This window comes from Nilaparvata lugens, chromosome 11 (genome assembly GCF_014356525.2).
Source record: "Nilaparvata lugens isolate BPH chromosome 11, ASM1435652v1, whole genome shotgun sequence".
Classification (NCBI taxonomy): Eukaryota; Metazoa; Arthropoda; class Insecta; order Hemiptera; family Delphacidae; genus Nilaparvata; species Nilaparvata lugens.
In genome coordinates this window covers 29,188,159-29,202,509 of record NC_052514.1, presented here as the reverse complement: position 1 = coordinate 29,202,509, position 14,351 = coordinate 29,188,159, and the positions used below count along the sequence as shown (strand labels likewise).

The window sequence follows — 14,351 nt, the reverse complement described above, 5'->3', positions numbered from 1 at the left end:
ATAATAAGAATATAATTCCAATTTGATGATTCCAGTACAAATCCATGCATTTAAAAGCCTGATCTCCATTCCAGAACTGATATTGATATGAGTTTGATAAAGAAACTATTGGATAATAGAAAGGATACAAAAATATAGGGATATTCAGGGGAACGGGAAGAGAGGTGACAACATCTCTATGAAAATTTATTGTTGTAATTCATGATATAAAGTATGAAGTTATTTTTTGTACAATAAGTAAGGAAATTATTTCTAACTATTTTCTTCATTGTAATCTATGCAGTTCAGGAGTTCTTGCAGTTCTCATGACATTTTGCAGCAAATTGACAATTGACTGGTATCTTGTATTGACTAGTATCTAGTAATTGTTATCTCATCAAAATACTATTGCAATACCTTCAATGTTATTTTGATATCTCTTTTTCCTTTCTGTTCATAATTTTATAGAGTTTGAACAACGATTCTCTCTCTAGAATGTCTAGAAAATCTAAATCGAGTCCATGTGAACTTACAGTGCTCAAACATTCCTTGTACCTGACCCTATTCTTTTCTCATTATTGTCTTTGCTGACCTATGACATAGCCTCAAAACTCAAACAAAACAAAGAAGAACAAAAAATGACACGTCACTCCCCTCTTTGTGTAGTGTGACAATTTTTTTCATGCCGGATATGTGACTCCTGTCAAGACCTTCGCTTTACCGGAAGAGAATGCAAAATTTCAAAGACAACCGTCAGGTCGAAGAAGAACATAGCCGATTATGTAAATATTTTATTTGATCGAATTTCAAATGTGGCGCAATTATAGTTACAGGGTCCACCGCCACATTGATTACAATCACAGATTTTATGACAGCATATTATGCGTTGCAAAACGACTTATAAAGTCTAATCGTAGGATTAACATATCCATCGATTAGTTCTTCATTAAGTCAACCTCTGACAACTAAATTAAGAGTCAATTAATCCTGATGTAAGTTTACAAATCACTGATGAGTCGTATGCATAAGAGCCCGTAATTTCCTGTCCATTTCCGCCAGAGGAAATAGATTTCAGTTTCTGGTTTGAATCAAACTTGCCTGGAATGGGAAAGATTATCGCTTATTAGTGGAACTTTGATTATAACAAAGAAACTTGATGAAGATTCATGAGTAGATCCATTTAATGGACATTGATAGAAATACTTCAGCTCATGGATGTGTTTTTTCTTCTTATTATTTCCATGATGCATAATTATTTTGTCATGCAATTGTATTATTTGTATTTTATGTATGTTATCGAGAACTGAAATTCAATTCAATTCAAATATCGAGCTTATCCTTTAGAATAGTTTGATTTGGAGCAATATTTCTATCTGATGTAGGAGAACAAGCTTCACAAAATTTGTTATAGCAATTATTTTTTTAATAATAGACAAGTTCTGAATTTGAAGTGAGTATTTTTCCTTGAACGGCTGAATACATAGAATGCCCCCCCCCCATCCTCCAGTGTCCATTTTCAGACTTTGAATGTCATAGAAGTGAAGGATAAAAGAAGTATAAGAATTGGATAATGCAATCCGTATGCGTTTTCTATGCTATAAGCTCTCTTATTTCATATTTCTTCATTTCTCTACGTATTTCTTTATGAACTAATACTCTCCAGTCTCCACTAAAGTTTCGCTCCTCAAATGTTCCCATATGGATTACAACCATCCTCATATAGTGAGGTCCACGTTATAATCACAGTATTTGATCAACTTTGGTTTTGCTATATTTATTTATTTATTTATTTATTTATTTATTTATTTATTTATTTATTATTTATTTATTTATTTATTTATTTATTTATTTATTTATTTATTTATTTATTTATTTATTTATTTATTTATTTATTTATTTATTATTTATTTATTTATTTATTTATTATTTATTTATTTATTTATTTATTTATTTATTTATTTATTTATTTATTTATTTATTTATTTATTTATTTATTTATTTATTTATTTATTATTTATTTATTTATTTATTATTTATTTATTTATTTATTTATTTATTATTTATTTATTTATTATTATTTATTTATTTATTTATTTATTATTATTTATTTATTATTTATTATTTATTTATTATTTATTTATTAGAACAGTCACAAACACGATATTTGGAAAGAGAAACAGGCAAATGCCCAAAACTTCTTCAATTCCTTGATTTTGACACATAAATAGTCCAAAGTGAGGTTAAGTTTAAAATTTCTGATTTCACCAAAGATTAACACTCAGAGAATACGTATTCGAGATATGACTGATGAATTTTGAATTTCGAAGGGTTGATAAGAGCCGGAAATAACACTGAACAATCCGAAAGTTTCAATAATATTAAAATAAACTTGAAAATTTTGAGCAGAAAAATTAAAACTACTATCACTGCAACTATCAGCTGATTTTTTTTTAGCTCATGTTATGATGAAATATGATAATATTCTAATCCGAGTTACATTATAAAACCTTGTAAATTCTACTGTTTCTTATTTCATTATTATTATATTTCTTATTTCATTATTTCATTATACTTGTCTATCATTCGACAAAGACGGTGGTACTATCCTTTTCCAGGTTCACAACGATTCCAATTATGTTTTTGACAGTGTAGAAATATGATTAATTGATGCAGAGAATCGGCATCGCTATTCTCCTATCTTTATCCACTGCCATTATAAAGTGGACCTCACTATAGTGGTCATTGTAGTAATCTATCTTGTAACTCTGTAATAATCATGTATTAAAATTATTGGAATCAAGCCATTTCTCCGGCTGGACTCCTGGGATCAAGTCTGAGTGGCTCTCTACTCTTTTCCTATCTAAGGGAATGGAAGTGAGAGTGAATAGAAGGGATTGAAACCTCTTTTCTTCCCACTGTGATACAGTCATATTTCATGGGATAACTCCATCATTCCTCAGGATGAATGACCTTAAGAAATGTCATTGAATTATGAAGGTACCTCAGAGAAAAAATCATCAGTATTCCATTTTTTCTTACTCCAGAACCAACTACTCAACATTTCGTTGAAGGGCATGGACAATGATAACAGATTTCAAAAATGAGAGAATTCTGCAAGAAAAACAAGATTGATTATCTCAGCGTTGGCTGACTGCAGAAAGAAGTTGCCCAGGAAAGTCAAAAATGTTGAAACTTTCTGTAAAAAAATGAAAGTTGATAGAGAAAATGGATCAGAGTTTTTTCTTTCCTGGTTTCTTTTTATTTGTTTTCCTTTCGTAATTGGTGAGAGGAGCGTGCCGATGAAAGAGAATTCTCTCTTTTTTTTCTCTCACTCATCCACTCTCATACTCTCTCGCTCTTTGTTTTCCTTACACGTTTACTCTCTTACTCTTTGGTTCCCTTACTCTTTCACTCATTGGATCTTCCTTATGTCCGAGCCTCGCCACGTCAACAAATAAAAAAGTCATTCTATAACTTTCTCACTATCTTGAATCCTTACTCTTCCACCCCTATGAACACATACTCTCTTTGATTTTAATTTCTGACCATTTTAGCAAAAAATCATGGATTTCATGAAATATGCATATCTCCCAGATTTGTTTGACATTCGGGCTATGGATAGAGGTTGTGGATATTGGACGTTTCACTACAACACAGGGCGAGTCATTCACCAAAACATAAAATCTTACATTATAATTATTATTCAATTTCCATCCAACTAGAGCTTTCTTTCACTATCTTATTCTCTCAAATACCACTCTGATTCCCTAAATCTCACTCTAACTCTTCACTCTTAATACTCTCTTTAGTCTTCTCCTTCACTCTCTACCTCTACTTCTCATTCTTATACTTCATCCTCTCTATCTGTACTCCTTCTCTCTTTAATCCTCTCACTTTCCAACTCTCTGGATCTCCAACTCTCTCACTCACTCACTTTATTCTCCTTCTCTTGTACTACCTCACTCTCTCATCCTCTTACTTTTCAACACTCGGAATCTCCAACTCTTTTGCTCCCTCTCTTCATCAATCACTCTCTCCCTCCCTCCCTTACTCAACTCTCCCTTCTCTAATTGTTGTCTTTCTCTTTTGATAATAAATGCGATGAGAGGAGGCCATCACACAAAATTGCGGCTGGCTACGTTACAAAGCGAACAGCCAAGTGCGAGAGATGTTAATTATGCCACGGTCCAAAAAACCGCAAACCGCGCTCGTGGTCTCGAACCGGCGATCCTCTTGTTTGACCCACGCGAAGTCCACACGCACGCGTGTGCACACGCGCACGCGCACACACACAGGCTCGTGTCAACCAGCTCCGCTTTTTGCATCACCTGCAAATTGATAACAGTGTAAATCAGAAGCTGAATTTCTGTTGGCAAAGAAAAGAGAATATCAAAACGTTGACTGCTTCTGCCTTTGGCCGTTAAGCGTTTACCTCTCAAAGAGCTAAACATAAAATTAAACTCGTTTTTTTGTTTTCAGATACGAGAATTTTCCAAGTAATGAAGTGTCAGAGCTTGATGATGTTTAAGAGTTTGGGGACAGATGATCGATCTTCGTTCTCACTTTTTATCGGCTTTCCAGGTAAGGATGGAGGATCAAAATTTTGATTACAAATGGAGAAAAAATATTGGAGAAACACCTGTCTATATTAAGAGTTTGTTAAGACTGGCTAGCAGATGAAAAGCTCAGTTCTCTTAAATTTTGAGAACCATATAGAAAAACTTTTCCTTCGTAGCTCACATTATTATATTGATTGGTCTTTCTGTTATACTTCTGATCTTCTTCAATACGAATGAAACTTTCTATACAACAATAAAGGTAAGTCAGGATGAAATAATAGCAGCCAATCAATCAATGAATACAATATGAGATTGAGTTCAATGAATAGAAGTTAGGTTGTGAGTTGACGCCTTAATCGGAATAAAGATGTAATTCATTCAAGGAAACATTAGTAGAAATGCGTTCCATGCGTGGTCTACTCTGATAAATTTTAATAGCTAGTATTCATTGAATAATACTCTCTCAAAGTTGTAAAGAAGGTGTCATGAGTTATTTTGAAGGACGAAAATTAATAAAAAAGATGTATTTAGGCCCGAATTCCCCAAAAAACGAAAACTAGTTTTTAGCGGCAGTTGGTTCGAAGGCAGATGATTTTGAATTGGTTTTGTAATATGATTTTTTGTTTAATTAAAATCGACTGGCGTTCAAACCAAGTTTTCGTTTTGGTGAATTCGGTCCTTAGTGTCTAGTAATAGGAGGACTATGCCATAGAGTCCTAATAAACGAGCCATCACTGATCAAACCTCAAGTTTACGTCTTCAGATTTTGACTTCTGTTTCCTCCAAAGCGTTTATCGCAAAAGCACTCTTCATTTCATCCAACTTCTTCCACTTTTCTAGAAACCCTCCAGGGCCAAGCTGCTCGCAAAAATGTGCGGCAAACCACATCAACCGGTAGTTTGCTTAACGACGGTTGCGTCCATAGGTGGCAGTGCAACTTAACTCGTTAATAGTCCGGTCCGGGTGCATAATAACAGTTGTTAGGGGTAGCCTTCAATTTTTACAATTGTCGCTAACTCTTGAAAAGACTATGCCCTGGGGTCGAGTGGAGTATTTTTAAACTGTGGAGTATATTCTTCTGGTCTGAGGGACCCCGAGGCAGGTCTCCTATGCACTCCTGATGACCACCCATCTTCAGTATTCTTCTATAACGAACTGGCCAGACATCGATTGGAAAAAATTTATCACCACCAACTAAGGCAAAAGCAAGTGGAATACTTACGTATCCCGAACGACATTCCTGGCTTCTCCTCGTTTTATTATCTATCCTCTTTCTTGCTCTCGTATTATTATTCTCATCCTCTTCTTTTTGCTTTCAGTTCATGTCCTCCTGCCTGTCTTACGTTTCTGATTTTTTATCCGTTCCAAGTTAGTTGTCGCCTGCATCCTACACATCCTCAATTGAACTACCATGTTACTCGTCCGCTACAACTCGGGATGTAATAATCTGGAGTGATATTTTCATCGAGCTACTTTTACTAGTACGAGAGTGGTCTCCACATTGCTATTATGAAATCAAACTTTTGAAATTATAATTTAAAGTGGTATTTCTATTAAGCTCGAAAGTATTTTCACAATTTTGAATTGAATTCTCTCCTAATTGAATAATACATCAGTTTGAGATAATTATTTATGATAAATAAATAATATTCGTATGGCTTTTATTGGTGGGGAGTTCCTGACGGGAGGTCCACCTTGCCTGAATATATCATTTGAGCCGTCAATGGGCCTTACGACTGTCATACTTCAGCTGGGACCGACAGTTAACGTGCCCTAAATATTTTCGTTGATATCCCTTTGTAACTCAAATTTGTTGAAAAAATAACCCAACACATTGAACGATATGACTCCTTCAACATATTCACAGTTGAAAAAACTATGAAATATATTGTAGAAGAATGGTTGAAAAATGAAGCAATAAGGAATGGGAAATTCTTGTGAAATATTTTGAAAACCCAATTGCACTTCCATGTTACTCGTCCACTTCAACTCTGGATAATCTGGAGTGATATTCTCATCTAGCTACTTTTACTTGTACAAGAGTGGTATCCACATTGTTATTATGGAATCAAAATTTTAAAAAATTATCATATAGAATAGTATTTTAATTAAACACGAGAGTGGTTCACAAATTGCTAATTATGATTGAATTCTCTCCTAATCGAATAAAAAATCAGTTTCGGATAGAGTAAATTTTTGAGAAATGCTACAAATATTTATAATAATATACATTTGAAACATAAACTTGTAGAAAAAAATCCTACACATTGAAAGATATGATTACTTTGACTTATCCACAGTTGAAAACTATGAACTTATTCCCGTGGAATATTTGGAAAAAATTCTAATGATGTGCGAATTCAAAAGATAACGCAATTTCTGTCCCCCATGAATATTGTTTGAAACTTTAACTCTTTAAGGGATGATATAGGTCGGCATTACTCTTAATCATATTATCATTAAAAATGCATTCTTACATGTTTATAAAGTTATGATTAGGTAATTCTCATTCTCAATCTCCTCTAGGGATAGTATTGTACCCTACAAAGAGGCAATTTATTCATGACTAGATGAAACTACTATGAATCTGTATGACGATTCAGTAATATTTCAACTGCAATTCATATTGTGTATTTTTTCTCAACATGTAAAATAAATAGTGATTGACAATATTGTATTTATTCTATTCAAATATGATTCGATCAAATACAGAAGTTGGCATTTCAATCTCAGCCAAGTTATCTATCTTTTGTACTCAATCAACATTCATAAATCTTGTATAAAAATTCAGTAGTTCCAAAGATGGATCTACACTCATGATGTTAGCATAGAACACAAGTGGAAGATGATTTATTTAGTGTGCAATGCTGTAATCAGTGTATTGGATCCAGGGCGTGTGGTAGCTTCGAACGAAGGGTGTTATTAGGTGGTGCAGTTTCACTTGAAACTGCCAGCATTGGTTGTATGAGAAATGATGGTGTGATCTATAAGGTATGATGACAGTTGAAAATAGCAGCTTGCACAGGCTGGCACTTCGTGATGGGCGAATGTATTCGAATCAGATAAAACTGGACACGACTGCGAGATTGGCATGTATGGTGACCGCTGCTGTAGCTCAGGGTGCCACCTAGCCAGATGCTTGCAACAACGCAACGCCTGGTGATAGATTGGTGGTCGCTGAAGGTTCGTACAACAACTTCATCTAGAACTTACAATGTTAAGGTTTATTGAATTTATATAGTATTGAAAGTCATTGCATAAGTTTTTGGAATATAATTATTCTCAGTTATTTATGTAAAAATAGTGAATCAATTAGTTTTGAATGAAAAAACTAGGTAAGTAATTATTGTCAAAAACCACAGATTCATTGATACTTGGGAAAAATTCTAAGTATCAATTTATACTTTTCTAAGTATCAATAAATCTGTGGTTTCTGACAATTTCTTAGTCTTTTTCATTCAATATGAATAATTACCACAATATCAACTTCTCAACTACACAAAAAGTCAATTAGTTTTGTATTTAATTGATTCAATCATCCAATAAATGAATAATTATAAATCATGGGAGATCTTGACCACTGGTCATAATACCAATGTAATAGGCAACTCACATGTCATTCTCATTTGTAATTCAGGGAAATTTATACTATTTAATGGTTCACAATAATTAACATGCGGTCCTCAATATCAATATCAATATCAGTCCTCAATACTGCACTTCATTGATGTTATAGTTTCAATTTTCTAAGTATAATTTGTGAACCACTTTGTTGAGTTTCAAATCCATATTGTTGAGAATGTTTATCTCCATTCAAATGTCTCCCTGTAAGAACTTAGATGATTTGATATTAATTTAATACTACATTGCCAGGTTTAACAAGACCTATGGCAAACACTGGAAATAATTTAAAAAATAATAACACTTCCATGATAAAAAATTAATTACAATAATAGTACATAATGAAACATATTTGTAAAAGTTGATGCTGGAAATGAAAATGATAGGTGATATGAATGAATTAAATCTGCAGAATTCACAGGGAAGTAGGAAATATGAAAGGTACAAGTGGGATGATATTAAGGTTGAGGGGTAAGGACGTAGAATATAGAGGATTATGGATATGAAGGAACCCGGATTTTTGGTTGGGTTCTACCGTTTTAGCCTCTTGGGTGGTTGGGACGCTGGGACTGCTATTCTAGACCGGCAGCACCTAGGCCAAAGAGAATGAAGAATGAAGAATGAAGCTAGAGCTAAATGAAAATACTGTAGAATATGGATGAGAATTGCTGTATGGGATTGATTATTGACACAGAGTTGAAAGGATTTCCTTTCTCTGTATTATTGATTACCTTGAGTACGAAGCTCTAGGACTCGGACAAGGGCTTTGCGGAAGCTCTTTTGTGAATAGTATTTTTGTTTGCATCGGTTCTCACATAAAATGTTAGTTAAGGTTCATTTTTATCATCAGTTACATTATTCCAAAATGTTGATATGAGTTGTGTAATTATAAGTTTAAAGTTAATTTCTACTGTATTATTGATAGGTACATTATGATAATATAGTGCCAAATTAACCTTTCTGAAGTGCCTAGTATATTTAAATTGTTGGTTATAGGTATCTGATGAGATGTTTTTTATTTTGTTGTATTGCTGATGTAAACAATAAAACTTGAAACTTGACCATTTCAACTCCTATACTTGACCACCTCATGGAGGGAAATGGAATAGAAAATCACTTGAGGCGAAGAAATGCTATAACTGAGATAATGATATAAAAAAACTGAATGAAGAACCCACACCATGGAAAATGCTAATATCATAATAATTGTTGCTGAAGTGAATAGGCTACAAGCGTTATGATAAAACTGACCAGTCACGTTACCTCACCAAACAAGCTCCCAGTTATCTTTTCATTTCAGTTGGTGGTTTTTATCTGTTAATTTTCGCAGTTTCAGCCATCCATCGTATTATATTTTTTAATTATGTCTGTTAAGAGGTGGAACGGATGACGTGCCATTCAGAGGAAGTTAGCTACTATTTAGCTATGGTGAACTGTATATCTATAGCGTGATATATTATCCGTGAAGAACTCCATCCAGAGGATAGTAATATACCTATATTTATAGTTAAATCCGTGGTAAATTCTATCAAGATCATATGAATATACCTGTTTTTATAGTCGAAAACTGTATCTGGATTCATGTTGTATATCTGTAGCTGTGGTCTGAGAGTCCGGTGGGTCACGGTTGGTGATTCTGACCGCCATTGTGTCCGGCCTCTTGACATGTAGGCCATCACGCTAGGCTGGTTTTAGCGTGGCCATTCATATGTATATCTGTAAGCATCTCCATGGAGAGAAATGCTCTTATAGGCCTGTGTGCTATTGGCTATATGTGGTGAGTTTATGCCATTGTTGAATCGCGGTGAGCCAGGCTGGTTCGTGCTGGAAAAATGTGGAGAAAATAATTAGGAGGGATGAACTGAGGATGAGGGATAGGTTCATAGAATGATAGTTACCGTATATGACAGTGGAATTTTTTTAAAACAGGTTTTTTGGAAATTAGTAAGTATTTTGTATTTTCGATTTCATTGGAGAACTCTAAAGATTTGAACTCGATTGAAAAAGTCAGAGAAAGAAATCTTTTGTAAGATATCTCTCAAAGTCATAAATCTATCTCTTCAATAACAATCAAATAGCAAAAACCGTTCTTGGGAAATATCCACATTCAATGTTAATATATATCACAGCATCAGCTCTGAATGCACATCTTGTAGTTACTGATAACCTAAAAAGACACAACCGAAAATTCATTGCATTGCATAATGACATGGAAGTGCAATAATTAATTACATTCTAGCGAAGAGCGAACAAATCAGAGCGATATCAGTGAAACATTGTTCACAGAGCGAGCAAACAACTAATTATGGATTGATAAATAAGGCTTCGTATGTTTTATAATTGATTCTATGTTGGCCGTTTGATGATAATTAATCATACAGGCCAGTGTATTTGCTTGGCCAAAATAAACTATACGAATCAAAAGTAAAAGCATAATATTCATACATTGGTAACACAGACGATGTTTTGTTATGGGACAAATTGTTTCAGTTGGCGCCCACAAAAAGAGAACGGCAAATTTGAATTTTGTACGCTTAATGGCGCTGATGTTTATCATCGAAATTTATCTGAATTTATCAGGTGCAATCAGTTACAGAGGAGGTTTCATCTGTCCCGAATACAAAAAGCAATTATTGGTTGGTTTGATTTGTAATGAGCCTTTTTGCTTCTGATTCGAAGGTCTGATACAGTATTTGTACATCCATAAATTTGGTTCGGACATGGGATGGGTGCTTTCTGCTTATTAGTGGGTGGAGCTAAGCATTATTCGCTTCAAAAGAGTTATTGATGTCTCATTAATTCCTCTGAATTGAAATTATTATTAAGAATTTTATACAAACCTTCAGATTTGATGGAATAAAATCTTATAAATCGTATCCACTTATATTTATATACTCGTATGACCAGGGGAAAAACTTAGTGCTATGTATTCTCACTAGAAAAGAGTCGACATTAATTATCTGGGAAAAATTAAATTATATGCTTGCCAATTGAATACCTTTTTCAAAAAAATCAAAATAATAGAGCTACATGGAAAACTCATATTTGAACATAGAATAATCCTTATAACGATGTGAAAACGAAGTATGAGATTTCTTATTTTGGAAATTCTGCTCAAAATCAATTTTGATGAAAAGTGATCAATTGATCAGAAACACTATCTGGAGAAGTATTGAGAAAAGAAATATTCTCCTGTCATTTCTTGATATCTATTCTGGTATCTCAAATACCCCAATCAAAATTATAGGAGAGAATAATCAAAAGTTCTTGAACCCGAAATTAACGCATATCAAGCAGCTTCTTAGAACTAGGTGTCATTCTAGCAGAACGGTGAATGATCTCAAGTTTACTGTCAGTCTTTTCCAAAATAATTAACCAGTTTTTCCTTGTTCCTGTTAAAAACAGAGCTGTGGATCCAAAGTGATTTGATTCGTCAAAAAGGTGGTCTTCAATTAAGAAATGATGATTCCCAAATTGTTAGCAATTATGCAGATACAGCTGAACCTCTTCCTCATAAGAAAACAGATTCCTCCTCGTTTACATGTTAAAATATAGAATCTCGTTGGATTCCAAACCGAGCATGTTCTGTTAGAATTTTTAAAATCACATTTGTTTTTCTGATAGGTGTTAATGATCATGCAGTAATAAAGTACGATGATTTCATGATAAATACTTACCCATTCGCGATTCAAATTCTACTAGTATGTGATGCCTTCTCATGTTTTATTCAAAAAAGCAGGTTCTAATTTCTATGTTTAATTGACTTATTACCATTCTTGTTACGATTCGCATTCATTGTATGCGAAAATGTTAATTGATAGCTGTAATGTAATTACTGGCATCTATCAGCTCCTGATTTTATTTAGCATGAAATATATGTACTTAACACTCACTTTAGACTTGGATGAGTTGAATTAATTTGAATAACTCACTCACATTTGGTTTTATGTCAATGGAAAACGCAAGGCTTTACGTAGTTATAATAGTTTCATTGTTAACTCGTAGTTATTATTTGTAGATTATCAAGTATTAGAATCAATAATAATTTTTTGAAAAATATGATAATTATTCACTTTAAACATGAACTGTTGATTGATTTGAAAACAGATAGGCGGGATGCACACCGGAGAAACGCGTTTCGTGAAAAAGGTTTCAGGAAACGTGAAACGAAAGTTGCTCGCAATCGACTGATAAGATTAAGCAGGGAACGTTTCTTTTGTATGCATGCGCGAGTGAAACGGATTGCATGCAACAAGTTTCATGAAAGAGGGCTTCACGAAATACGTTTCTCCGGTGTGCATCCCGTCTTAGTTTTCACTATTTCATTTCCAGTTATTGAATATTTCTTAATTCATATGACTTTTATATCATTGTTATTATATTATTTTTACCTATTGAAATAGTGTCAATGATTCAAGTATGGAGCAATTTTTTATATAATTTAATGAGTTGATGAGTTAGTTCAATTCTGACACTTTCATTACTCATCGACATTCTTCCAAAATAGTTCATTAATATATCAAAATTTTAAACAAGAGTTTTATCAACACTTGATGTTTATAATCTACAAAAATCTTCTAAGATGACTCAAATTAAGAGTACCCAGATAGGCTAACTTCTTGAAGCAATTCAGTTTCCGTTATTTTTAGGAGCTATTGACTATTTATCCTTAATATCGGGGCACCGTGCTTTGCTCGTTATTTATTTATTGATAAACAGAACTCAATTCTTTAAAATGATTGGGGAAGGACTAACAGGCACAGCCCAAAACTGTTTCTCCCCCGAATTTTGATTTACACACTATAAATATTCCAAAAAGTAGGTTATGTTCCATACACTTGAATTCTGGTGAAATTTTCAGTCCAAATATTTGAAAACATAAAAGTTGTAATTTAGATTGTTTACATACCAAATTGAATAACAAAATAACACTCACTAATCACTTAGAACTGTAAAATAATGATTAACTTTGAATATTATGATATATACCATCTCATGTCAAAATCAGATTACTGTATTTTGATCGAGTCAATTAAAATTTCTAATTCTCTTGCGAGATACGGTAAGCTAATTGATTACACAGCTGATCTCCCACACAGGCACACGCATCTTCTGTTATCGACAGACGACGAAATCATCATCTGTTTTTCCAAGGATGAATTATCATTTTCATGTCCTTCAGCGAGTTTTCCCAGGGATGAGACCTAGTGCAATCGAATTTTGATATCATAATCCTACTATATTCCAAATTTCGTGAAAATCGTTAGAGCCGTTTTCGAGATCCGTTGAACATAAATATCCATATAACCAAATAACCAGATAACTAGATATAAAAATAGAATAATAGAAATATATAAACAGATATACAGAAATTGCTGCCTTGATATAATAGGATATAAAATCGAATTTTACTAGATTATCAGTGATACAATCGCTTCTCTCTTTTTAACACTACTTTTAGAACGTAGGCTACTATCCTCTTCTGTGATGACAAAAACATCATGTCAGGATTTTTTTGTGGAAACTAACAAGAAACCAGACAAATAAAAAATGATGATAGATATTTTTTGCACACCATCCTGTCAAAAATATTCTATGATATAAATTTCTACACCGTGGATTTTTTCACTCATATTCCTTTTCCATCCCCAAGTTTTTTGCTTTGCTGAAATATTCTATACTCATCTGGCTGGGCAAAACTATGCGTTGCACTCTTTCGCGCCGTGGGAGAAAGGAATTCAAAAGCGAAGAGAAGCGAGAAAAAAACTGAAACTCAGGAATATAACACCCACTGGTGTAAAAACCTATCGCCGACACCTTGGGACTCTAGCACCTGCTTTTATACAACGTAATGCTGTCAAAAAGTGTGACAATGTTATCAGAATGAGACTGTCAGATATTTATCACGTTTATTCGATTTCATTCGGTACCGTGACGTCATCACAACAGATACAGACATAGGAGCGAATAAATATCGTTATATTTGTGAGATGCAATGACATTCCCCATAGGAGACAGACATAGATAGATGGAGTATTGTTCTCTCTGTATGGTTTACTTCTCCTTCTCCCATTCACACAGTGTATAGAAGTTGTTGAAGTTGTAACTACTTCTCAGCTTTGGAAAGTGAGTAAACTATTTATCAGTAGAGTCACTCAGCAGTTATTTGGTTCACAATAGTTTGTAATCATG

The 14,351-nt window shown here is 33.6% G+C and overlaps 1 protein-coding gene across 1 annotated transcript in view; it reads left to right on the top strand.

Moving 5' to 3' along the window:
- Positions 1–4,608, top strand: part of LOC120353615 — a 201,814-nt gene extending 197,206 nt beyond the window's left edge. The window contains exon 3 of the mRNA XM_039438071.1: positions 4,459–4,608. Coding sequence (XP_039294005.1) covers positions 4,459–4,586 — 128 coding nt within the window. The 3' untranslated portion in view covers positions 4,587–4,608. The remainder of the gene's footprint in view (positions 1–4,458) is intronic.
- Positions 4,609–14,351: the final 9,743 nt, after the last annotated feature.